This window comes from Hirundo rustica, chromosome 2 (assembly GCF_015227805.2).
Source record: "Hirundo rustica isolate bHirRus1 chromosome 2, bHirRus1.pri.v3, whole genome shotgun sequence".
Classification (NCBI taxonomy): domain Eukaryota; kingdom Metazoa; phylum Chordata; class Aves; order Passeriformes; family Hirundinidae; genus Hirundo; species Hirundo rustica.
Window position 1 is genome coordinate 28,795,899 of NC_053451.1, and position 26,182 is coordinate 28,822,080.

The window sequence follows — 26,182 nt, forward strand, 5'->3', positions numbered from 1 at the left end:
ATGAATATACCACCACTTTTCAGTAGTTTAATTATTTTAATAATCAGGGCAGCATTATTCTTGAGAGGAGGGGCTGTAGCCAAAACCCTTGATTTGCTGTCCCTAGATGTAGCAGGATTTCATAACATTACATGAGTATTAATGTGAAACTTGAGGTTCACATGAGCTCGATGTGGCGCGATGGGAATGCAGCTGCTGAGGCTTCTGCAAATCCAGCTCCACTGATTGTGTTCCAGTGGCTCATGCAGCTCTCCCACACACCGGAGCCACAAGACCCCAGATTCCTCTTCAAGAGCTCCTGCAGGACTTTTCCTTCCAGGAGCATTTCTTGTATGCTGAGGAACTGAAACAGGAATGTTGTGCCCTGCCTTGTCAGTGCCTCTTCTCGCAGGCTGGCACAGGAGCCTATCCTGAGTGAAATATCTGTGGGAGAGCAGCTGGCTACTTGGGGCAGGTAGAATCTGGGCAGTGGGCTTAGGGTTGAACACTGATGGGGAGGAGAAAGATACTGGAAAAGCCACAGCCAGAATAACATTAAATATGACAGAAATCTGCTGCTGTCGATAACCACGTAAAGGGAAAAGCACAGAGAGGGTGGGGAGAGAAATAACCATTAGCAAGAGATGGAGTATAGAGGAAGAAGAGAGACTGCTTGGAATAACAGGCAGGGAAAGACATGAAAATAAGTTTTCATTAGGAGGATGAATAGGTGGCCATGGAGCCGGGGGGGGGGAAAAAAAAGCCAGGAATTGGTGCATGACAAACCAGAGAGAGGGAGAAGCTGGAATCTGGTGAATGCTGGAGGAGGGAAAAGAATAGTATGCTTGAAATCATGTCACCTTTTCGGTGTGAAGATTACTGAAAAAATAAATCATAGAATTGTTAGGGATGGAAAAAGCCTCTAAGAACATCGAGTCTAACTATTAACCCAGCACTGCCAGGTCCACTGCTGAACCATGTCCCTAAGCACCACATCTACACATTTTCTGAACACTCCCAGGGATGGTGATCCCACCATTTCCCTGGGCAGCCTGTTCCAATGCTTGATCACTCTTTCAGAGAAATTTCTCCTAATATTGTCCCTTAATACATTTTTAAAATTAAGGATCTTAACAATAGTAGTTATGAGATGCTTAAGCAACTAGAAAATAAAAGGAAGGATCTCGAAGTGACACGTGTCTTTTGGATAATTAGAAAAAGGTGTTAGAGCATATAAAAAGTCTGCTAAAAATATAGAAAATTAACAAATTCACCTCATATAATCAATATATCAGCACTGATCATCTAAGAAATTTGACATAACACCTTTCTAAACTGTTATGTACTTATGACCTTGAGATAAAACAACAACAAAAAAACCCCTCCACTAAAACAATTTACAACCAGTAACAGCCACGATGTGAAATTGTTACTGACTCTTCTGTGTTATCTATGGAAGATAAAACAGCAGAGATTTTAACGAATAATAAAACCTTTCATGAAATCAAGGGTCCAGCGAACTATATCTTCTTCCATTTAACTCCCCATTGTGACAGTAAATCTTTCCCCCGTGCTGTGATAGGTGTCTGTACAGCAAAAGGATGAACGGCTGCTGTGTTCCCTTCAGCTCCTTTAACTGTAACCATGCACCTGCTTTGTAGACACCTGGTGGCTTCCGTATCTGTCAGAGGATCTAAAGGCGTCACTAAAGTCCAGTCCTTTGGCCAGAACAAAGGGGAGATCACCGTTACCTCCGCTCCTGAATCCGGGAAACCTGTAGCTCTGATTGTTCTGTCGTTACGGATCGGACTGCAAGTTAGTTGTTGTGCATGGTAAGTATTTAGAGCGTGCAATAACAGAACCTAATCCAACCTCTGGCAGCTTGGGGCTGCCACCTTCATTCTCTTGTCCTGCGCGACGTCAGACCCGGGTTCCCAGGCTCCGTTCCGCCAGCCCCGCACCCGGGGCGGGTCAGGGGATTCACCCCCGGGCGTCCCCCCTGGGGCCGGGCGGGGCTCCCCCGGGGCCGGGGCTCCCCCGGGCCCGCCGGTCTCTGCTGCCGCCTCTCGGCGCCGCCGGCATTTCAGCCCGGGAGAACCGGCGGGGCTCTGCCGCCGCCGGAGCGTCGCCGCGGCTGTTTACAGGCAGGGGGCTTCGGGGCTGGGAGAGTTGGGGCTGCCCGGGCTGAAGGAGAGAAGGATCCTTCCTCGCCGTAGCCTAAAGGGGCCGCAGGAGAGACGGGAAGGGACTTCTTGCGAGAGCGGGACAAGGTCGAATGGCCTTAATCGGAGGAAAAGTAGGTTTTAGAATGGATATTAGGGGGAAATTCTTTACTCTGAGGGTGGTGAGGCACAGGCACAGGTTGCCCAGAGAAGCTGTGGGTGCCCCATCCCTGGGAGTGTTCAAGGACCGGTTGGATGGGGCTCGGAGCCACTCCACGGTGCAGTGGAAGATGTCCCTGCCTAGAGCAGGGGGTGGGAGCTAGATGACCTTTAAGGTTCCCTCGAACCCAAACCATTCCGTAATTCAGTGAAACTAAGCCCAAGTATTTAGGAATGTTTTACCGTAGTGAATAAAGCACCCGGGGATGTCAGGGGAGGAAGTCAGAAGGCACCATCTCGGTGTGGTACAGTGCACTGAGCGGAGTGTTCCCAAGTCCCAGGTTTTACTGGGAGATGGTGGAAGCTTTGCAATGAGTCTCGGTGATGGAGGGAATAAAAGAGGTGAACAGACCTCTGGTGAAAACCCCCCTGGTACTGTTTGCAGAGGTGGAAATCAGCGAATAGGACTGAATGGTTCTGAGCCAAAACACACCTACACTGCCAGGTTTTCCTGGGGTTTATCAAAGGACCCCAGTGTAATGACTGGCAACAAAACTGGTCTGGGTCACGAGAGGGAGGTGGGAAGTGCAGCGTGCAAGAAACCCACAGAACTCTCTTATTGGCACAATGGGAAGCAGGCAAATTACTGCCAGGGTCTTGGTAAATTGAGGATATTTTTCTTCTTACTTCTATATCCTTGATTCCCTGCTGCTTATATTCCCTCAGTTCACTTAGTTAATGTTGTTTTCTCTTTTGATGTTTCTGCTTTTTTTTTTTTTTTTTTAATGCACTGACTCAGTGTTTCCAGATGGAGATGTGTGTGGCTTTTCTTAAGAACTTGGGAAAAACTTTTTTCGCAACTTCCTGGGGGAAGACAAGCCAGTCAAGCCTGTTTTAAGTGGTAATTTTATGAAACCTGGAGCGCTACTGCACTTCATAACATCTGGCAGAGAGGTTACAGCTGCACAACTCTGAGTCATTTTAAGAAAAGGGTTGTCTTAGGCAATTTGGGAAAAGTAGTATGTGGTCACGTAATGTAGGAATTTAAGAGAATGTGTGTGCCTCTGAGCAGAATTAGATTGCATTGGTGAATTTAATGTTATCACTTATTAACCTTAATGGCATGATTTTAACTCTTTTAAATTGTTATGTGGCGTAGCTGTAGGGAATTGTGAAATATATTACCTAACTGTTCCATCTCAGGAGTTGAAAAAACAATACAGATTTAAGAAAATGTAAATATATATCAATCTTACCAGTCTTTGGCATAAACAGTTAGCATTATGCAGAGATGTGACCAGATAAAATGAAGCTACTTTTTTAACTCTTCAGCAATCTTTTTCTTAATTGATAGAATTTAATTGATTAATAATACATATGTCTTAAATAATTTCTAAAGAATTATTAATATTCATACACATATTTACCCACCTCTCTACAGATAAACTGAGCCAGATTTATATGAAAATATGGAATTCCTTTGTGATAAAATGACATCCATGAAATATCAGTTCACGCTCATTTTATTTCCACTATGCCCATTTTCAAACATGATTGTGGCTTGAAGAGCCACTGACGGGGTTTTTTACATCGCACAGCTCAGAGGAGAAAACATCTCCCTGTGATTTATTGTGCATCTTTCATCACTGTTTTCCCGTTCTCAGAATTCCAGTTCAAAACATCAAGCTGTGCTCCCAAGAGACATCAGAAGTGAGACGATGCTCTGATTTCTTTCTCTTTCCATTCTCATTCTGACAAAGAAAACAGACTAGGCATGTTCTTCAAGCAAAGCCTTTATCCTGACTACAATGAAGTCAGTTATGATTCATCTGGAGGTGTTGCTCTCCCTTGACAATATAAAGGACTTTTTCAAACGGGCTGTACTAATGCACTTTGCCTATGGCCTGTTGCAACACTTTTTCTCCTGTCTGAAACAAGCTCTGGAGTGTGCTGTGCTGGCTGTAAAGGGTAGAGGCTGTAATGGAATTTTAGATTTTCTTTTCTAGTCCAGCTGATTTGTGAGGAGGAGAGGGTTTCCAGAGTATATCAGTGACAGATATTTTAGCTTCTGTTTTGGTCTTGGCTTGTGGGCACTGCCTGGGCAAAGGCTCCTATCTGGTGTAAGCCTTTGAACTCCTTTCTGCAAAGCTCTCAGGTCTAGCTTGCTGCAGGGCTAATTCTGATGAACATGAACATGATGAACCTGCTCTTCCTTACATGAAGCTCACTTGGTAAATAAAAATGTAGTTACGTGTTCCTAGTCCTAAATGTGTCCCCTTACTGAACCCAGCAAAACCATATACTCCTGCTGCGGCTGGTAGCCTCAGAGAGGCACAACACTGAATAGGCCACTATTTTTTCTTCTGCTTTTCCCATAAAAAAGGGTCTCTGAAGCATCAGATGAGGAGCAGTAGCAGCAGCACTGTGGCTGTCAGGTTGCAGGAAGACTGAACTCCACCAAGGAGATCCCTGGACATGATGATCAAATAGGATTTTCTATGCAGAAACATTGGACTCTCCCTTTTCTACACCCTTTGGATGCTGTTTCCAGCTTTAAAAAGGGAGGGAACGAAAAGGAGAGGGGAGGCACCGAAAACTCTATTCCCCTCCCTTTTCCCCAAAGTCATCTGATTTCCCGAAAATACAACAAGGTCGGTGCTCTCCCCACGGCGACTTCAGCCAACAGGATTGTGCAACTTTTCTGGAAATTCCCCTTCCTGCCGAGGGCTTTCAAAGCCAGCATCTCACGCTGGAGGGAAGGCTGGGAAGCCGCATCCCACAGATAGAGGGTGCTGCGAAATTGCGAATTAGGGCGCCCTTACCCAGAACTCAGCTTTGGGAGCGTTTGGAGGACGCTGTGCACAGGAAGAAAGTAAGAGAGAAAGAAAGGAGAAGGGAAGAGACAAGAAATCCAGACGTGAACTATGGACAGAAGGTAAACATTGCAGGGATTAGAAATGAGAAGGAAGGATATTCCCCGGTGCCGTTGTCTGACAGCTAGGAGAGTCAGGATGAGGCGCTCCCCACCCCCGGGGTCTTAGCATGATTTTTGAGGTGCTGGGAAGAATGGATTGGGTATTTCTGGGGGACGTGTTCTCTGTCCTAATTTGCTGTGCACCAGCATGATGTCTGGATCCACTGATGGTCGTAAGGGGAGGGTGTGAGCCCTTGGTGAGTACAGAGATTTTGTCCTTATGGATCTTAGCCTCCCTTCTTGATGCTTGGGTTTCCTCTGTGCAGGATGGAACAGAGATATGAACTTGCTTTTCAGGCAAAACCTTGAGCTAATCTCCCCAAGGTGGGGTTTGGGGGTCTTCAGCCTGCTTAGATGCGCAGACACAACAGGCAACATTAACCAATCACAGTTTTTTGTCCCAGAGCGTAACTCCAAAGTCCAGTTCCTGAAGATTTTCAGAAAGGAAGAACTGCTTTTTCCAGATGTGGTGAGTTATTAAATTGTAAGGTTTATTAGCAATTGCATTCTATAAATCATGTGTTTTTCCTGTAAGACTCTACTGATTTTCAAATTGGAATGTATCTGTAGCCCAAACAGCCTCCACAACAGGGCAATGAGTAAGGAAGAGCACTTATGATCCCTGTGTTCAGCTCCTGCAGCTCTTACAGAGACTGAGACAAGCAGAGAGCACGACTGAGGTTGTACTCCTGTGTGAAAAGCTACAGGAGAAAGACAAGCCCCACAGAGCCACAGCAATGCCCTTTGAAACTCTGGAGGTCATCTGCATGCTACGTGCAGCCAAAGCACCCAGCTTGTTTACCAGGGCTGTGCACATTTGAAAATGGAGAAAACTACTGCAACCTTCCCTTCTCTTTCCTCAGGTCCCTGATCTTCTTCTGTCTCCCTGTCTGGGCTGATGCAGCCTCTATGTATGGAGAGATCTTGTCACCCAGTTATCCTCAGGGGTATCCCAATGATGTGAACGAAACTTGGCAAATCCAGGTCCCCGTGGGATATGGTATTCACCTTTATTTCACACATCTGGATCTTGAACCATCACAGGACTGCGAGTATGACTTTGTGAAGGTACTGTCCATGTCCTCGAGCGAGAAAAAGACAGGAAGGCAGGTTAGAGCGCAGAACAGCAAAGCTGTGCACAAAGCTCAGAGCCGGGAGAGGAGTCACACATGGCCTTCCTGTTCTGAGCTCCAAGAAGCCCAAATGACTGGGTGTATCTCCACTAGCAGTCATGAAATCTGTTCAAGTTTGCTTTATAACCACATGAGTGTTGTCTGCCAACTGAGTGTCCCTTTTATGCCCCCCATCCCATGTTTCTCTGTATTCTTAGGAAAAGTCTTCTCAGCCATCACTGGCCCTTCTCTATTGCAAGGCATATTCCTAGCCAGTGAAGTGTAGGTGTAAAAAGGCCATTTTCTTAGGGAGATAGTTGTCTGGGCCTGAAATTATTTGGAATTAATTAATGAGTGGCCGTAGATGATTTATTGCAAACAGAAATTGATTAGAAAGGGTGGAGGTGAAAAACAATCTGTCTGTGTAGGGATAGTGGCCACTCAGATAAAGTCTTGTGGTCCCTTGCACCACAGATTTTTTATGATCTATGCACCACAGATTTCTTAAAACCAGCTCTGCTCTATGTTGTTCCACAAGGCACAAAAGATCAAGCACTTCTGCACAAACAGACAGAAACAAGACCATCCTATCCTGCCATAGCTCTGTGGGAAAAGAGGCAGTAAGGTCAAGTGCAGCACTAGGACACCTTTCAGGAGGACCAAGGTGGGACAGAAATATGAGTGTGCTCTGTAATAACCTGTGTCCTTTTGCAACAAGCCAATGAGCCTGTTAGGCTGCTCTGTGGACTGTCATGGCTGGTTTTGCTGCTTTGAAATAGTGTTTTGATGGTCTTTTTGGTACAAGTGGGCCTGAAGAAAGGATGTTAACAGCAAACAGTGTGGATTAATCTGTATCTGAGAAATTAAGGCAAGCATTTCACTGGGAAGACAGTAGGAGGGAGCACTCTTCAAGTGTCTTACGGATATCATGAAACTGGCTGTCCAGGGGCTCCATTCAGCTGCACCTGAGCACCTAAAAGCTGAAAGGCTCAAGTGTTGGTAATTCCACATGTTGCAGTAGCGAGGTGAGGTGTCTCTGAATCCTTGTACAGATCCTGTCTGGTGGCCGTGTTGAAGGCGTGCTTTGTGGGCAGAAGAAACCTCGTGCCCCTGGCTCCTGGATTGTGGAGGAATTTCATGTCCCTTACAACACCCTCACTATGGCATTCCAATCAGACTTTTCCAATGAGGAGCGATTCACTGGTTTTGCTGCCTACTACATTGCTGTGGGTAAGGTTAAAACAGCCTCCTCTGAATCTCTGTAGTCTCCAGGCTGGGAGGAAAGATGACAAGATGGGTTTTTCTTACAGAAATGCCTTATTTAAAGAGATCCCAACAGACAGAGCTGCATTCCAGTGTGGCCAGTATAAATGCTGTCTTAGAGATGCCTTTTCCTTTTTGTCCGCTACTATTTGCTTTAACTTCTCCTGCCCTCAGGGCCCTCTCCTATTTTGGCTGATTCATCTTTTCACACTTGCAGACTTGGATGAGTGCATGGATTTTGTGGACGAACCCTGCAGCCATTACTGTAATAATTATATTGGAGGTTACTTCTGCAGCTGTCCACCAGATTATTTCCTCTACGAAGATAACAAAACTTGTGGAGGTAAGAGATGTGCGTGAGCAAGAATTAATTTAGGCCAAGTGAGATGTTGCACTTAGAAGACTTTATTAATCTTCTCAGCCATTTGTGACAGGTATATTTTGGGGGAAAAAGCCCATCCCAGTGTGAATCTGAACGGCAGTAGAGAGTTTGGGGAATTTCTATTAACATATTCTTAACAGTTTCATTTTTGTTTCTGTGTCAAGAGAATTAAGAAACTACTGAATGATATTCTTTAAATACAATGATGGAAACCTTTTTTAGCATACTGCTATCTGTGGATCTTTAAATCTCTGACAAAACAGGGAAGTTCCATAAGGACAAAAGATGGCCAAGGGCCGGCTTGGCTTGAACCAAAAAGTTGCAAGATCACAAATGGTGCATGTTGAAAGGAGGAAATATGAGGAAAGGAAGACTAAATCTCAGGTGGAGGGTAAAAAAGAGTTAAGGTCCCTGGCTAACTGGATAGAGAGCGTCCCTGGCTCCAGTTTCTTGGGAACATGCAATGTTGTGACATTGTTATTGCAGGCATCTGGGCAGACTGGGAACGTGGTGGGAGAGGTGGTCAGGTGCGCACATGGACCATTTCCTTTCTGAATCCTACTCGTGTTCCTTCCTCAATCCTAGTGAACTGCAGTGGAAATGTCTTCACTGAGCCAACGGGGGAGATTGCCAGCCCCAACTATCCCAGCCAGTACCCAGAGAACTCTCGGTGTGACTACCGAGTGGCTCTGAGCCCAGGCTACTCCGTGGTGCTGACCATTCACAGTGGGGATTTCGACGTGGAACCCGCCGACTCCAACGGGACCTGCCACGACAGCTTAACAGTAGGTGTGCAGCTTAGGGAGCTCAGGAGTCAGGGTGCTCTGAATCTCCCATCAATCTCCTCCTATTTAGAAGACTTTGGGACCGCTTAGCTTTACTGTCAATTGTGTTGTCTTTTGGAGTTTGTGGGAATACGTTAGAATGTGTGTGCGTTGAGTGTGTATTTTAATAGCTCTCTCAATACGTCTGGCATTTCTCATTTATTCTTGTTTGGTGTTTTCCCAGATTGTCTCTGGAAAACAGCATTTTGGTCCCTATTGTGGCCGCAAGTTCCCAGGTCCTCCTGAAATCAGAACCAGGAACAACATTCTTGACATAATCTTCCAGACAGACCACGGCACGCAACACAAAGGCTGGAAGATACGCTACTATGGGGACCGTGAGTAAACGCTTGGGAATGTGCTCACTCTGCTGCTGAATTAGGGACAGGGTTTGTCCCAGGTCACATTCATGGCACAACAGCTTGCTATCATGTTCACAGCTGCTGCTATTGAGTAAGAGTATGCCTGTTTACCAGGGGGAAAAAAAATCACTGGGTGAAGGAAGTTGGGAGATGGAAGGAGAGCTGATCTTGAACCAGTTCATCACTCATTTTCACCTGTCTTTTCAAAGCTGTAACCTGTCCCATGAGTGTCATCTCCAACTCTGTCCTTGACCCAAAGAAGGACAGGTATGTCTTGAAGGACATTGTGAAGGTGACCTGTGTGGAGGGCTACGAAATCGTGACAGTAAGTGAAATTTAAAAAGCGTTATGTCCCCTGTGGCCCGCTCAGCAACATCTTGAGGCCATTCCAGTCAGGGGTCCTGAGTAATTTTGGGAGCCCAAACTTTTCAAGACAACAGTAGTAAGAGGAAACCACTTCTGGCCACTGCAGTATTTTGAGGCCCCTCCACCGGAGCACCTGTATCAGATGTATTTCATGTCCAGAGACTTACGTGGATCATGTGTTTTCCTTTGTAGCAACGAGATAGCATCACAAGTTTTCTCTCCAGCTGTCAGGAAAATGGTGAATGGAGCAACTCCCATTTGAGCTGTGTTCGTAAGTGACCCATGTCTGTATTGTGGGAAGGGAATTGGAATGCAGTGTTAAGGCTCTAGATCCGCTGTATCTCCAGATTAGGAGGATGCTGAAGGACTGGGATGTGAGCATGCTGAAGGGACAGAGAAAGTGAGCCTGCATGCCTGTACAGGGATTAAAGGAGCTGAGCGGTTCCCTGTCATACAAAATAACCATATTGTTGAGTGAGGGTGCCCCTTTGATTGTATTTGTTCCCTTTTTTTTCCTTCTCTACAGCTGTGAACTGTGGTGATCCCCCTCGTGTGGACAATGCCCAAGCCTCCTACGTCTCCGAACTCCGTGAGCCTCTGTACACAGCTGCTGTCCGCTATCAGTGTGAGGCACCCTACTACACCCTAGAAAACAAGGAGCATGGTGAGCATTGCCTCTGCTACACGGTCATATTCCTTCAGTTAGAGGCCTAAGAAATGGTTTTGGCACCGTCACAGGGCTAGGATTTTATGCCATCAGGCTGAGACTGGCGTGGGATTGCAGGCAGCAGTTTTGTGCTGCCTCTGTGTTTAACGCACTCTGACAATGCCTGGGCTGTTGACCTTAAATGCATTAGCAAGTCCTCTCTCCATCTGCCTTGTGAGTGAACCATGCAGATTTTTGTCACGTGTGTTCTGGTGGAAAAGTAGAGGACTCAAGAAATCTGTTAGATGAGGTTTCTCCCAAAAAGGGATAAAGAGGCACCCTGTTAGGGAGATAACAGCAGTGTTTACCAAGCTGTGCTTGCTTTGGAAATAAGAAGGTTGATATATCATATGCAGTTGTGTTATTTACCCTGTGTTTGTCTTGATTGTGTCCTTATGGAACTCTTTTTTCTCTCGTGTTTTCCCAGTGATATATCAGTGCTCAGCCAGCGGAGAATGGGTCAACAAAGAGATGGGAACAAAGCTACCAAAATGTGTCCCAGGTACTACCAAATACTGCATGTGCATGCAGCATTATGAAGAACACTGCTCCTTTCATCTCTGTATTTTTTTTTCCTTAACTTCCAGCTAATAGAGAGAATTTTAAAATCTGTGTACTGTTCAGTTTGCCCTCGTAGAGGAGGCAGCATGACTTGGCCTGGTTGTACATGATGCCTGCTCACTCCTTGAAAGCCCCAGGTCCTCACTGGCAAAGTACAAGATTCAGGTGGAGGAGATTCAACTCTCTTGAAAGTTCAGTCACAGCTTAGACAGTGATTTGGAGTATACAAGTACACAGTGAAAAAGGCAAATTGAAAGATAAATCTCAGGGAATTTACTACCTGAGAGGAGACTACAAAGAATGTGAAGCCAAATTCTTCTCAGTGGGACACAGCAATAAAAGGAAATGACAGGCTTGAGTTGCAACAAAGGAAATTCTGATTGTATCTCAGGAGAATTCTCCCCGAGAGCACTGGAACTGCTGTCCATAGAGTCTGGCTAATCACCACCCTGGGAGATGAGCAGAAGTTACCTGTCAAAGCTTGAGCAACATGGCTTTGGAGTTAGGAGGGCAGGGAGGAGGGCAGTTAGGGAGGAACAGGTTGAACTAAAGGTGCTGAGAAGTACCTTCCAGCCTAAATCTTCCTATGATTATGTGAAATTCTTTAACCAATTCTGCTTCATGCAAATTAGAAGCTATCTGCTGGCTATAGTTCCTTAATTTCTGATTTTCTGACTAAGGATTCGATGCAAACAAGGCAATGTGGTAAGAAACCAGCTTCATAGCTATGTCAGAATGACCAGTCTTATTTATGTCCTTATTATTAACATTCTGCAAAATGTTACTGAACGTTTTGCTCAAAAAGCGTGGAGCATCTCTGCACCCAGAAGAGCCACAGATAAGATCCCTCACTGCTCAAGATTTTACATGCTTCTAGAATGGAGAGGCAAAATGGTAAAAACATCAGTGACAAACCTGAACTCTTAACCTGAGAGTATCTGGAGTTCACACACACAAAAAAATTAAAGAGCAGTGTCATATTTCTAAGAAATCAAACATGGATTCTTTCAAAGACAATCCCTTCATCTAAAGAGCATCATTCATCAAAGGAAAAATGCCAACTAGAAGGCAATTAAATTGTGAGCTCTGACATCCCTAACACTGTCAGGGTGACAACTGTTCTCCAGAAAACTGAATTTGAGAATGAGCACTTTAAACATAAATTGAGTGTTGATAGTATTTTTTCTAGAGTTTTCTTTGATTACTCTGTAAATACTAATTGCAAGATCTGTGGCGTAAAGCATAAGCATGGTTACTCAGATTCAAAAATTATTTAGAGGACACAGGAAGGAGGGGACTGTGGGCTTTTTAGCAGTACCAAAGAACCCCCTGTTTGTGACTGCTAATTCTCCCATCTGGTCTTTCTCCCATCTTTCTTTGTTTTCTTTCTAGTCTGTGGGGTGCCTAGTAATCCCATCCGAGACACAGGAAGGATTTTTGGAGGCACCCGTGCAGAAAAGGGGAACTTTCCCTGGCAGGTGTATTTCAATGACCCCAGAGCAAGTGGGGTGCTCATCTCTGACAGATGGGTGATGACTGCAGCTCACGTGCTGGAGGGATATGACAAGCCCCCCATGTATGCTGGGGTAATCGATGTTCGTAGAGAATCCCTGAAGTGGGAAGCTGTAAAGCTCATCCCAGAAGCTTCATTCATCCATCCTGATTGGAAGGAGGAGCCCACAGAAACCAGGATCGATTTTGATAACGATATTGCACTGCTGAAGCTGAAGGATCCCGTGAAGATGGGTCCAAACATCTCACCCATCTGTCTTCCTGGTAAATCACCTGAATATGAGCTGCAAGAGGGGACTCTGGGCTACATTGCTGGATGGGGCCAGAGAGAGAGAGGAAGACTCCCTGCTGATCTTTGGAAAGCCCAGATTCCCGTGGTGAACATGGACAAGTGCCGATCTGTGAAACCAGACGGCTCCGATGACTCCATCGTTTACATATTCACCGACAATATGATCTGCGCTGGTGGCGGCAAGGACAGCTGCCAGGGGGATAGTGGTGGAGCCTACGCCATCCAGGATCCGCTGAACGACACCCGGTACTACGTGGCGGGGCTCATCTCCTGGGGGCCAAAATGCGGCACCTTTGGTCTTTACACCAAGGTGGCGCGTTACTTGGACTGGATCAGAGAGACCATGAGTGAGCACGAGGATGAGGAAGCTTGGCAGAAATAGCTGCTTCTCCTCCCAGCGCTGTCACCCTTTCTAAATGTGGTGGCTGCGTGTTTGGGCTGGCTGTGACCCGGTTCACTCCCTGTATATAATGGGCAATATACAACACATTTATGTACAACTCATCGTGTCTATGCTGAGTGGAGAGTCAGGAGTGTGGATCTGTTTCTCCCACTGTCATCACAGCTGGAAAGGGAAATTCCTTTCTTCCACTCATAGTAGCGTAAAAAGGTGACGTTATTCTGAATAAAGAGACTCCTTATTCCTTATTCCTTTCCTTTTTTTTCTATCCTATTTTTTCCCACTTCGAGAAGACCTAGCTGTGCCCCTTTGAAACTGGACAGGGAGGTTTCCATGAGGACAAGGGAGAAAAATTGTTGGTTCCCAGGGAAGGTTCAGAGCCTGGTTTCTGATTTGTGTATTTCCTGACCTGTTCAGAATATCTAACAGCATTAAAGAATGTCCAAACTGCCTTTTGTGCAATGTGCTATTGTGCCTGTAATGCCTTTCTTCTTCTCAGTCTAGATCTAGTTGTTCCCCCTGAAACTCCCTAAATCAAGTGTTTAATATTTTGACCCTGTCAGCTTTCATCACACTGGAACTTGTAGTACCTCACCTCGCTACCAGTCTTTATAAAGTTCTTCTGAGATGGTTCCATCTCACTGATCTACCATTGCCAGAAATGAGGACTTCAGAATTAAGCGGAAGAGAACAGACATCTTCAAAAGAATTTCATTCACCTGTCCTCAGGCTTTACTTTTTCTAAGTTTTATTGAGTTATAAAGCTTGATTTTTCTCCCAAAATACCACCTTCTCATGATTTAGGGAAGGAAAATTATCTGACTTGTGTTAGAGGTATTTTCTGCTCTGGGAGGTCCTATATCACTCACAGACATCCTTCCACTGAGATGATCAGGGAACTGGCACAGATGGCATATACTGAAAGATTGAGTTTGTTCAGCTTGAAGAGGAGGAAGCTGAGAGGAGGGATCTAACTGCTGTATTCAGAGACCTAAACTTCCAGCTGGGCTTTTTCCTAGCATGTGGTTCAATACTGGAACAAGTGCCATGACAGACTGTCCCTAGGTCTCTTGATAACTTTCCCTGAAGCTTTGAAGTCAGCCCCACTGTCAGCAGTAGATTGGACAGAGACATCTTCTTCCAGCCTGAGTTTTTATAGGAGTTTAAGAAATGGTGAGGAGGATGAGTACAGCTCTTGGGAGGTTTCATATGGAATCCTGTACTCAGCTCAAGCACCTTCAGTTTTGTATAACAAGCAAAACATTATTGGATGGTTGGACTAGTAAACATGGATCTTGTATCTTGTTTCTCTCAGTGACTCATTAGAACACGGTAGGTTATTCTGGAGTAGAAAAACTAGTCAAGAAGACAGCTCCAAAGAATACCCGTAACACAAGAGAGGTTACCTTTTCTCTGAGTCAGCATCATTTTAGAGCCACTGTCCTGCTGTTAAAGCTTTATTTCATGTATTATAAAAAAAATCCATCCTCAGCTTCTGATCAGTAAAGTTTCCTGAACTCCCTTCTCTATGAGATTGGATGTTGCCTTCCCTATTTTTGGAATGTAGCATCACACAGTCAAGTTATTTTTGTCTCCCTTGAAGCCACCTGGGGTTTCAGACTGGGTAATCAAATTATAGTTTTTGGGACAGATAAGCAGTTGCCACAGGCTATTGCAGAACTGGAAACACTTTAGTGGTAGGTAAAGCAATCCCTATATAAAGTCCATAAGTTGCCTTCAGTGGTGAGAAATATTCAGTTGTTAAAAACATAGACAAAAAACCATAAAACACCTGGTTTATATCCAGCAAGTATTTTAATATTCATAGAATCTCACTGATGCCAATGGGCTTACTCAGCAGGGGCTACCCCATCCTTCAAGGAAGTCTTCATCCCTGCAACCTTCCCACAAAAGAGAGTACAAAAGTAGGCTGCAGCAGTCTCCTGATATCATCAGCATTTCAAACCATAACATGTTTGCTGTCATGAGATTCCCTGATACGATTAAGGCTTCATCCTGTTATAAGATTTTTATGAACCAGAACATCCACAAAGGCGTCCCCCAAGCTGCCAAGGGTACAATCAAGCAGCGTGGTGGCTTTCAGAAGTGCTCTTGATGAAGGTTACATGCTTTGCGTGTTTGAAAAGCCTTTGGGACATCATCAAAAGCTTTGGCTACAATTTGCTGTGTCTGGAAATTGATATGCTAACGGTGCTTTGGTGACAGACAGCAATACCTAGGGCCTGTCCTCCTTTACTATCCCGTTGATCCAGTCCACATAGCTGAGGATCTTGGTGTAGAAGCCGTAGCCTGTGGCACAGCCGATTCCCCAGGAAACTATGCCGGTAGCCACCCAGCGACCACTTTCCCTGTCTAACACCGTGAAGACGCTCCCACTATCCCCCTGGCAGGTATCCTGCTTGCCTTCGAGGAAGCCAGCACAGAACATGTTCTCAGAGAAAACCATAGGGATGCCTTTCTTGTTACTGTCCAGCCAGCTCTGACACTTCTCTCGAGCAACTGCTGGTAGGCTCACGTACTTCAAATCGCTCGAGATGCGGTTTTTATCCACACCAAAGCCGCTCACGTAGCCCATGTGCCCGTGCATGTAGAATGAGGTGTTGGTAGCATCTGGGAGACAGATGGGCAGCAGTGTAGGGCCCAGAGTTACTGGGTTTTTCAGCTCCAGCAGGGCAATGTCCCCGTTGAAGTTGTGCTCATCTTTAGGGTTGAAATCTGGATGGATAAAGATCCTACGTACGGGGTGGTTACCCATCTTGTGGAGCTCATCTACGTTCGTGTGGCCGAGGAAAATGTCAGCCTCCTCTGCCAGCTGCTCCAGGCTCACATTATGCCGTACTCCTCCTTTGGGGAAGATGGTGTGGGCAGCGGTCAGGATCCAGCGATCGCCCAGGAGTGCACCACCCCCTCGTCCATTGATGCCAGTCAGAGCCTGCCAAGGAAAATTGCCTCTCCCTGCTGTTTTGCCACCCAAGATCCGCTGGACTTCAATAATGGGATGGACTGGCTTCCCGCACACTGTAGAGAAACACAAGAACATGACACCCTCTGTTGTCCTGGCTTTTCTCTCTCTTTCCTCACCACTATTGTTTGATTTCACTTTATTTTGGCTTTCTGGACAGTTTTCCCCCCTTTCCTCATGGATACCATTATCCCCACTCCCCTCCTTGCATGTTGTCCCAGTTTTGTACTGATTGTAAGCATGAGTCAGAAAATACCAGACAAAATCAGAGTTTTTACTGACCTGGCAAGCAGGATGGAATTCTCTTCTGACCATCTTGATCCAGCCAGGTTCCTTCAGGAGAACAGGTGAATCTGTCTGTAGGATGAGAGGGAAGGGAATGAGACCCAGGCCTCCAGGTATAGGGTGGGAAAAGAAAAGAAAAGAAAAGAAAAGAAAAGAAAAGAAAAGAAAAGAAAAGAAAAGAAAAGAAAAGAAAAGAAAAGAAAAGAAAAGAAAAGAAAAGAAAAGAAAAGAAAAGAAAAGAAAAGAAAAGAAAAGAAAAGAAAAGAAAAGAAAAGAAAAGAAAAGAAAAGAAAAGAAAAGAAAATTTTCAAGAGGTTCCTCAGCCCTTCCATCCCAAAGCACTCTTTCCTGGGAAAAGCTGCCTGTGGGAGGGTGTGGAACGTTTCCATCTGTACATCTTGAAGCACTTCAGTTCCAAGGGAGCAGTAAAGCTCAGGCACTGTAGAAGAAAAGGTTGAAAGGCCATCTGCGTGAAGTCTTATGTTCACTGAGTCCAAAGATTACAGAGCACTGTTTGACCTTATTTAGCCCAAAGAAGGGAGAGAAGTAGTAGAAACATGGATTTTTAGATTCAAGCTTCTGGTGTCGGTAGTTTGCAGAGATCAGGACAAGGTGGTTTGTCCCAGAAGTGGGAACCAGAGGAGTCAGTTACTGTACATGCTCAGTATCTATTTCTGAGCCTGAGTTGCAGGTCAGCTAAACTCACACGTCACCTCTCAACACAAATTCCACTACCTCCAACATTCTTGCTTTTCTTCGAAAGTTTGTGCTGGTGACTAAAAATATTTTTTATACAATTTGTCTTAACACTGAATGCTTCTAAGAAAGTGTTTGGTGTTCTCTTTCAAAATTGTCTAAATTACGATGACTCCACATCAGAATTTGACTGGAGCTGGTATTTGCTTGCTCCTGGTTTTCCTTCTGATGAGATTGTGCTCTGACTCTATATGAAGGAGTTAAACTCAGATGCGAGAATAATCAAATTGAACATTAGTACCAACTTAAAGGACTCTTTAGTAGCATGTCACCTCTCCCCAGCATGCAGCACAACTGTGTGTCCATGCTAGTAACTGTATCCAGAAACTGATTCAGATTAAAGATGTTATTTTTTTCTTGTGGAGGCTAAATGAGCAGCCAAACCAAGGAAATCATCAATTCCTTATACTGTAATCAAAGGTCCTGCATCATCAAGTAATGTCTTGGGTGTTAAAAGAAGGCATGTGAATTATTTTGAATGATGAATTAATTTTTCTGAGCTGCTGTGTTGAAATAGATTTTTCTGCAAGTATGTTATTCAGATCTTAGACATCTCTGCAGCTGAACAATATTCCAGAGAGTTAATCAGAGTTACACTGGAGTGGAGTGTGTATTTATTTATTTGCCTCTGTAGTGGCTTGGACTGGTGCAGTGGGTTTTATGAATTTTGGTGATTCCCAGACACCATGCCTCAAATTTCAGTGAAAGAATGAAATCCACTAGAAAAGAATGAAATCCACTAGGAAAAAGAAAAAAAATAATAATCACAACTACAGCTGAGAGAACAAGACCTTCTGCAAAAGTTAAGGGGAGCATGGAAGAGGGATGCGATGGGCTCTGGGAATGAAGCAAGGTGGGAATAGGCTGAGGCAAGAAGACTCCAGAGGTGTGCTGCAGGGTCAAAAAGAGATGGGAGAGTCTTCACAGGAGGAAAACATGGGCCCTAAGCCTAGGGAGAAGAGACAGTTCTAACTGGAAACGTGAGAGGGCTTTCCAGGCACAGGTTCCAGTGTCTGTGTGGGATCAGGACTTACCACCTCCTGTTCCAGTGACGATGTGGTAATAGGGCTCATTGCACCGGTATGAGATCACTGACTGGTACTCATTGTTTGCAGATTCATTAATGTAGCTGAATGCACCATTGGTCAGTTTTTTAGGGCTGCCACAGTTCACAACTACAACAAAGGAAAAAAAAGAAGAGCACATGAATCAAAGACAGAGTGACTGCAGGCATGGGCACTGGGGCCAGGATGTGAAGGACCAGTTAGGACAGTGGGCAAAGAGAGGTTGTTCCAAACTAGATCCCAGACTGGGATCTTTTGCCTTTAAATGTCACAACATCATAGTAATTTTTGAATGACATTTTATGCATTCTTGTAAGGGAGGAAAAACATTTGAATTTTTGCAAGCAGAAAAACGTGAATCAATGGTGGACCTCCACAGGTCCTTCCTGACAGCACATCCATGAGGCTATGGCATGGAAAAAGTGAGTCAGAGAGGCTGAATTTCCCACGTTCCTGGAGGAGGAAAGCCCCGGCAGGGGATGTTATTCCCGTTCTCAGACCACTCACTTTCACAGCGGGGCATGGGTTGATGCCATGTGCCATCAGCCTGGCAGACAGCCGTGAAGGACACCAGCTTTTGGTCACCCTACACGGGAGAGAAGAACATCTGTTGGTTGTACAGGGCCTTTAATTCCTTCCCCACATTAAAATATTCTTCAGTGTGCCCAGCTTTTCACTGCTGTCCAATATTTGCCCCTCTGCAGTCTGTTCCAGTTGCTGTCTCCTCCTGCCTTCCCTCTATCCTGTATTTGCCACAGGCTACACATTCCTCATAGCAGGCCAACACACCAGCAGCCAGCTACATAAAACCATGATGAATCAGAGATGCTACCCAGCCCTGGCAATAGGATGGCAAGGGAGGCAGGTAGCATCTTCTGCTTTCATCTTCTGATTTCATATCCTTCCCACCAGGTGTTCTTGTTTACCATCTTTTCCTGGCATCTTTGTCTTTAGTCTTCTACCAGGGCTTCATGAAAGAGTTACTGTATAAGGAAGAGAGCTAGGAAAAGAGAAACCACTGGAAGAAAGCTGAGAGAAGCAAAGAAGAAACAGAAACTACAAGAGGTTGCCACGAGTGAAATCACCGAAGGAAGTTTAATGGAAAAGTGAAAGACACAAGCTGAAGAAAAAACAGAATATGGCTGAAGGGAATGGAGAAGGGATCTCACCTTCATCAGGTTATACCCAGTCTTGCAGTTGACAACAAAATAATCCTGAAACTGATACACAGGCTGCAGGTCTCTGATGATGGTAAACTCATCCTGTGGGACAGGCTGTGGGCACCGTATTTCTGTTAGAGAGTGGGACAGATTAAGCTGGGGTTAGCAAACAGCGTCAGTAGGTTGTAGTACCCTCTGGGGGAGAAATCTCTTACTCTCTGAGGTGTAGTGGATCTTCCAGCCACGGCTGAACCCTGACTCATCGGTGAGGAAGAGTATGTCCACCTCATTGCTGTTGGTTTCAATGATGCCAGGTGATTCCCTGCCACAGAATTCACCAATCTCTCTCCCTCGTGCTCGGATCTGATGAGGAAAACATGTATCACAGGGACAGAAGCACACGTGCCTCTCTGCCTCAGTACGCCTGTTTCAACCCAGACCAAGTTTACCAGAGTGCCTGTGATGGTGGATAGGGCTGCTTGTCTGACCCACCTTTGCTGATACCTTCACTGATAGATCAGAACAACAGACTGACCTACCACAAGCTCTGCTTCTCCCTTGTCTGGGGATCAGAGCCATCAACAGCCCCTGAGATTAAATCAAAGGGGAATGAAACTGGAAGAAGGGTGGGGTTTCTTTTCTTCACTCACAGCGGCCTATGACCCAGAGCCCCTGACCTCAGGACAGTGGTAATTAAATGCACTTAGGGAGAGACAGGGGCTCAGTTCTTCGTGCTGGGGCATTCTGCTTGTACTGATTCCACACTTCTCATCTGAATAGTGGTGCCTCCACAATTCCTGTCCAGGTTGGCAGCAGGGTTGGGAGGAGAGTTTGCTAATCTCAGTACCTTGAGCTGGTCATAAGGACAGTGGACTTGCTGGTGATCATCAATCTCAAAGGGTTCCAAGAACTTGAGGGAGATAGACAGGCCTTTCTGCAGACGGATGCTGTAGTTACACCGGAGGTGCTCGGGATAGGGCTGGGGGTACTCGGGGCTGCTCAGGTACCCAGATGCCTCTGTGAACAACTCACTGCTGCACTCCACTGGTGAAGAGGAAGAAAAGGAGAGGTCACTTCGTGGGGCTGTGCCTGCCCTCTGCAGCCCCGTCATCTGCTTCCCAAGTAACTTCTCCCATCCTTTCTGCATGAAGGGCTCCTCCTCTGGAACACTCTGATCTTTTAAAATTTCTCTTTACCTTTGCAGGAGTGGTGGTCACTCTGAAGCTGGTAGCCAATCCGGCAAGAACAGAAGTAGCCACCCACATAGTTGTGACAGAAGTGCTGGCACCGAGGCCTTTCATCATTCTCGGCAGCATTGTTAGGGTCACATTCATCCAGATCTGAAGACACAGGAAGAGAAGGGGCAAGAGGAGAAAAGTGTTAAACCTCCCTGCTCTACACTGACAGTAATTAGAGATCCATATCTTTGCCTAAAGCTTGTCTTTATCTGCCTGGCAAGGAGAGAAGTTAGCTGGAGCCACACAGGCTTTTTCTTCTGCATGCCGAGGGTATTTCCTACTCACCCACAGCTTTGTAATATGCCAGGAAGCCCCTGTAGGGAATCACTGTGCCGTTGTCTTCATTGGAGAAATCAGAGCGAAATTCTAGGTGCATCTTGTTCCCCTTAGACACAAACTCCTTTCTTCCCGGGTGATTGCCTGTGGTTGACCCAAGCCGGCCACAATATCTGCCCAAGTCCTTCTTGTCTGCTTTGATCTGTCAAAGTAAAGGTGAAATCAGTGTAGCCTCGTAAGACTGAGTCTGCTCCACGCACTGATATTACCCAACCATGAGTTGTCAGTGCTTGCCCCTCCCACTTCTATCTTTAACTCTTTCCCTTTCCTTCGTGGGAAGCATCAGAGGAGGCCTGGTGGATGAAGAGCCGCTGCACGTGGTGGCCACTGGGTTGCCACCTCCAGGCACCCCTTGGCCCAGGCGTCTATGCACGTACCTTAACATAGTCATAGAAGCAGGACTCAGACGGCTCCAGGTCAAAGTGTTTGAAGGTCAGCTTCACCACATAGCCTTTGGGGACGTGGATATCCCAGCTGCTGATGTTATCGTTGGGATATGGCTTAGGATAGCTGGGGGATCTGACCTCCCCAAAAAGGGGAGAACCTCTTGGGACTGGACTGGAACCGATCACTCCAAAAAAGAGGAAGGCCCATGGGAGGCAAGGAACATGCCTGTGAACACGACAAATGAACAATGACATTTCACAAAATTAGGTCATTCAAAATCACGGGAGACTTCACAACTGACTTGTGCACTGTCTAAGGGAATGCAAACACAGGAAGCCAAGTTGCAGGACCAACTCCTGGCTTGGATCACTCAGGAACAAGAAGAGCAGCTGAAAGGAAGACACCGCGATTAACAAGGTTCCAGCAAGCCATTGTAGTAGCCTCTACGGAGAAATTCATCAACCCAGGAAGCAGTGTGAAGGAGCATGGGTGAATTCCCTGAGTAAGGTCCACATGTTCCCAGAAGCTGTAGGGCTGATTCGTACAGAACCAGGAGATGTTTGATCCCTCCCCCTTGACCCTGGGCCAGAGAGTTGGTTCGGGTTATCGCTAGTTCAGGATCCTTGGCCAGGATCTGAAGATCTCAAGCTCGGTTTGCTGTGGAGCAATCCTGCTAGCGTCTCCTGGGCAGCCCTCTACCCAGTCACGCCTCCATCTCTGTCCTCCAAAAGCTGGCATTCACATTTTTTTTCTCTCCCATTCTGCGCATCTCCCCTCTTGCCCTCTGTGTTCCTCCGAAACGAGCTCACCGCCCAGAGCAGCAGCCCAGCCCCGCTGTCCTGTTCCCCTCCCTGGAAGCGTCTCACCCCCACGACCCCCCTCCCTCTCCCAAGGCTGTGCCGGCGCTTTTCCCTCCCCAGAGCCCCGACTCACATCTCCGTGCGCTCGCCGCAGCCCGTGCAGCCCGGCGGAGCTCGGAGCGGCGGCCGGCGGGGAGCCGGGGGCGGGCGGGACGGGGGAGGAGGAGGAGGAGGAGGAGGGAGCGAGGGAGGCAGGAGCGGGGAATAGAAAGCCGGACTGCGAACAGCCTGGCGCCGGACCAGGTCCCGGCGCCGCCTCTGCTGCCCTCTGCTGCCGAGCGCCCCGGCCGCGGTCCGCAACACGGACCCGCAGAGCCCGGCTACCCCCTCTGGCCCGGCAGGCAGGGAAACGACTGCCAGAGACCCCTCCGAGGGCTTGGTCAGCAATCCAGAAGCTGTTCCGAGTTTGTTCCCTCCAAAAATGTTCTCCTAGGATGTCCGTCCCCCCCCCCCCCCCCCCCCCCCCCCCCCCCAATACCCCCGGGCTGTTTTCTGGCTGTAGAAAGACGAGAAAATTTATAATCTTCACAAATTAATGCAAACTTTTAACAATCAAGCTGTGAAAAAGATAAGTTTTCTCAATTCTGACCTGCTGAAGAGCACTTCTGAGATTTTTGTGTGCGGGGAGGCGGGTATTTGGATCGTCTTCAAGAAAAGAAGACTCAGGCACTTGAGTTAAAGAGATGTTAAGAAAAATTTAAAAGTCTACAGAACTAAAGGCATTCTGAGAACAAATCCCTTTTCAAGGACCCCTCTTGATGTTTCTTCTGCAAGCATTTTTAGGAGAAACAAGATAGATAGATAAGGCTCTCTATTTAATGGGGAAATGAGAAAATATAGCAGCTGAAAAACCCGTTTCAGGCTTTTAACAATATAGCGCTCAAGACATATATTTGTGTCCTCAGCTTTATGAAGTTCAAAATTTCTTGGCTTTCAGGCTTTGGTGTAAGAGATAAAGCACCATTTTAGTGTTTTTCCTTAGAATTATGAGTGGCTTCAGAGAGGTTAGGAAGTGTCTTGCATTGAAATCAGAGGAAGTAATTCACAACCAAAAAAACATGTTGAATGAAGATGAAAATAGTGTTAAATAGAACGAAGAAACCATCTTTGGGATATTTATGGAAGTGTACTAGAGAACCTGCTCATCAAATGTCTTTGAATTATTATCCGAAAAAGATCACATATACATATAATTAATGCCACTGTAGTAACACCATATGGTCCCACATGTCAGAAAAAAGATTAAACAGGGGACATTATCCCAGTACTTCCTGATGTCCAAGCATGTCCTCCGCATGATGAACACACTTGGGCAGGCTTGCTGCTGTGCTGTGCTGTGCCATGCCAGAGTGGTTTCTTACTCAGGAACCACACCTGGAAAATAGCTGGGAAGTACGGGAAACCGCTCTTGGAGAGATCTGTTATGAGCAGGTGACTGGAGGGAAGGGTGTTCCCTGGCAAAGCACGGATAGACAGACGCCTCTGGGGATCATTTGTAAGGAAGTGGATAATTCTGCTGTGTCCTTGACAAGCAGTCTTCTATCCGGGGGGACGCTTACTGGGAGTGTCCCGCGACACTTTCAAAGCGCATCTCCCGTGTCTTCATTTCCTTCTCCCGTCCCGACAACATCATCTGGGATAACAGGAGAGTACTTCATCTGGTGAAGCAGGGGTGGTTAGCTGGGGACACATCCAACCTGAGCAGCCCACCTCTAACACGTATCCCAGAGCCTGATTCGGACAGCACGGCTGCATCCTCAGTCCTGCTCCAGTGCTCCCACTGGTGGCGTTCCCCTCCAGATGCTCTGCGCAATCCTCCTCTTCGTGTCAGGCTGCAGCCAAGGAACACCATGCTACCGCTTTTTCCTTGGAAGGACATATGTGCCCATCCTAGCTTAGGGGCAGAATTCTTATAGGACCACGGAACACACGTAGGACCACAGAATGCCAAAACTAGCACGTGTTTGCTGCCTGCTGGCCTCAGCTGCATTACAAGTGGCCCGGACAATAAATACATACGATATCAGAGCAAAGTGAAAAAAACCTGTAGATCTTCAGCATGGTCAAAGATGCCAACATCCTCTCATGGAGCAAGAACCCTGCTTTGAATACAGTGTCTTGCAGGAGGCCATTAGAAAGAAATCTGTTCTACAGACTCAGAAACCGTGAACCTCCCCTGCCGTGTGGACTAGGTCCTCTCATCCACAGAGGAGAAGGAGCTGGATACTTTATCCTCCAGCCTGAATCAAGCAGGACAGAGAAATACCTCTGTTTGGCCTCCTACAGCTACCCCACCTACCCTACAGCACAGCAGGGCTGCAGACCCAGGCTCACCTATAAACACTGAGGTGCTTTCCCAGGGCATTCTACCTTCAAGGTCCTTGGTTTGATTGCCCAAAGTACTCAAAGGCCTGGTTTCAGCCTTCTGGGGACACTGCCCTTGGGCATGGTCTTCACACAGGCAGGCCTGTGCTGTCCAGTGGCTCAGCACTCTTTCAGACAAATCTTGCCACTTCTGCAGCTCTGGCTGATAGGGAGAGGATGATCACGACCAAAAAAAGGTCCAGGACTCTAAAAGTGTGTCTTTCCCCTAGTATGAGATGGTGAGCAGCAGCATCTTGGCAGCCTGTTTCTGTGTCTTCTAAATCAAGGAGTTAAAATCAAGTGTAATACCCTGAGGGGTACCCAGTCCTGCAGCACTAGCCACTCACCAATATCACACCTCCTCCCACTTGTGTCCTCCCAGTATCACAGCTTTCCCCTGCTTTACAGTGGCATCCTCACTTCCCATAGCCTCATGTCTCAGCAATGCAGTGTGGTTGGGTAAAGTCACCATCTGGCTCAGGCATCATACCTATAGCATGCTTATGAAAGAAAAAACTGAAATTCTTCTGGTAGTTACTACCTGAAGCCCTAGAATATGCTGCAGTACTGCCCCCTATGATTATCATTAGCGAGCACCACATCAAGTGGGATCATAATGATAATTCTTATCTATGGTTCTGGCACCATCAGATGCTTCCTGAAGAAGAGGCTGTCATGAACATATGATGGCTGGCAATGAGTCAGAAGCAATCCACTCGGCCTATCACCTCACATCCTTACAGGAAAATTATGTGGATGGCTGGCAGGCCAGCGGAAGAGTCTGGCTAACCCCCTGAAGGCAATAGTGTCTGCCATCCAACCAGAATGTAGGCTCAGAAGAGGAGAGTTTGTACCAGCTTGTGATGCAGGGCCTGGAATGAGCTGTTGATCACAGAGTCTGGAAGATACCAGCCTGGACAAGGTGAGGTGGGCTTGGTGCTGGGCATCAGAAGCAGCTCAGAGGGAGTTCTCGTGGCATGGAAGAGTGCAAAGAGGGCAACAGTGGAACCAGCTCCAGCTGCTGTCTGCCTTTTGCAGCTTCATGATACAACAAAGATCATGCAGAGATTCTGTACGGTGGGAGCGGTGGGTTGAGGAGGTCTGCACAGAGCAGACATGCTGGGTGGCCTGGCTCTGGCTTTGATTGTGGCACTCAGATTGTGGATACTGACAGGGCGCTGCTGCCTCAGATATCCTCAGATACAACCATCAAGAGTCAGAGGTTGACACTATAGGCGCAGCTGCAGCTCCCCAACCCTTTGCTTATCACATGTTCTGAAGTAAAGCTTTTCTCAGGGCACTCATCTTTGCAGTTCCTTGAAAAGAAGCTCTCCAGAAAACACTATTTTTAAATGAACTGCTGTCAGAAAAAAAGTGCACTTTTTCAGCTTATAAAGGGCTTATATTTTAAAAATCTGCCAATCTCTTGGTCCTCTGTGGTGCCAGCAGCTGCACGTTTTTGTGTACCCTGCCCTTCAACGTTTTGTTGTGGGACAACTACAAGCATTTTTCAGAAATCACCGCCCCTGGACTTGTGCCCATCCCATCAGGTGTCAAAATTAAAGAACACCTCTCTTTGTGGCACAGGTCTGGCTCTTCAGGGGACCTCACTCCCTTTGGTCCTGCCCCTTGGTCTCCGATGGCAGATAGCTGTGAACCAGCGGAGCTATGATGGTTGTGAGGAGACCCTGCCAG

General features: G+C 46.6%; 2 protein-coding genes across 3 annotated transcripts; one reads left to right on the plus strand and one right to left on the minus strand.

Moving 5' to 3' along the window:
• The first annotated feature begins 2,161 nt into the window (after window positions 1-2,161).
• C1S (complement C1s) lies at window positions 2,162-13,505 on the plus strand. 2 transcript variants are annotated; one of them, XM_040055061.2, is made up of 13 exons: window positions 2,162-2,275; window positions 4,684-5,235; window positions 5,679-5,743; window positions 6,138-6,342; window positions 7,439-7,616; window positions 7,867-7,992; window positions 8,617-8,816; window positions 9,040-9,193; window positions 9,427-9,542; window positions 9,776-9,854; window positions 10,110-10,247; window positions 10,717-10,791; window positions 12,243-13,505. In XM_040055061.2, exons 3-13 carry the CDS (start codon window positions 5,739-5,741, stop codon window positions 13,034-13,036), a joined length of 2,070 nt encoding a protein of 689 aa, XP_039910995.1. In that variant the 5' UTR covers window positions 2,162-2,275; window positions 4,684-5,235; window positions 5,679-5,738; the 3' UTR covers window positions 13,037-13,505. The 2 variants fall into 2 exon arrangements, with proteins under 2 accessions (XP_039910995.1, XP_039910996.1); XM_040055062.2 differs by lacking the exon at window positions 2,162-2,275 and having other exon boundaries at window positions 5,026-5,235; window positions 5,666-5,743.
• A 1,332-nt stretch (window positions 13,506-14,837) lies between these two features.
• Window positions 14,838-22,266, minus strand: C1R (complement C1r). Its single transcript, XM_040055060.2, has 11 exons — window positions 22,197-22,266; window positions 21,254-21,488; window positions 20,826-21,018; window positions 20,499-20,642; window positions 20,150-20,346; window positions 19,518-19,665; window positions 19,312-19,433; window positions 18,650-18,728; window positions 18,113-18,253; window positions 16,320-16,394; window positions 14,838-16,093 (listed from the first exon to the last, which is right to left on the minus strand). Coding segments are annotated over exons 1-11 (2,139 nt in total). The 5' UTR covers window positions 22,199-22,266; the 3' UTR covers window positions 14,838-15,290.
• Between the last annotated feature and the right edge of the window lie 3,916 nt (window positions 22,267-26,182).

Coding starts and splice junctions, on each gene's coding strand:
- C1S (XM_040055061.2), top strand. Junction 6,343..7,438: donor GCGAGTATGACTTTGTGAAG/GTACTGTCCATG, acceptor ATCCTTGTACAG/ATCCTGTCTGGTGGCCGTGT. Junction 7,617..7,866: donor TGCCTACTACATTGCTGTGG/GTAAGGTTAAAA, acceptor TCACACTTGCAG/ACTTGGATGAGTGCATGGAT.
- C1R (XM_040055060.2), bottom strand. Junction 18,254..18,649: donor ACCCATGCCCCGCTGTGAAA/GTGAGTGGTCTG, acceptor CCTTTGTTGTAG/TTGTGAACTGTGGCAGCCCT. Junction 16,395..18,112: donor CGTCACTGGAACAGGAGGTG/GTAAGTCCTGAT, acceptor CTCATCCTACAG/ACAGATTCACCTGTTCTCCT.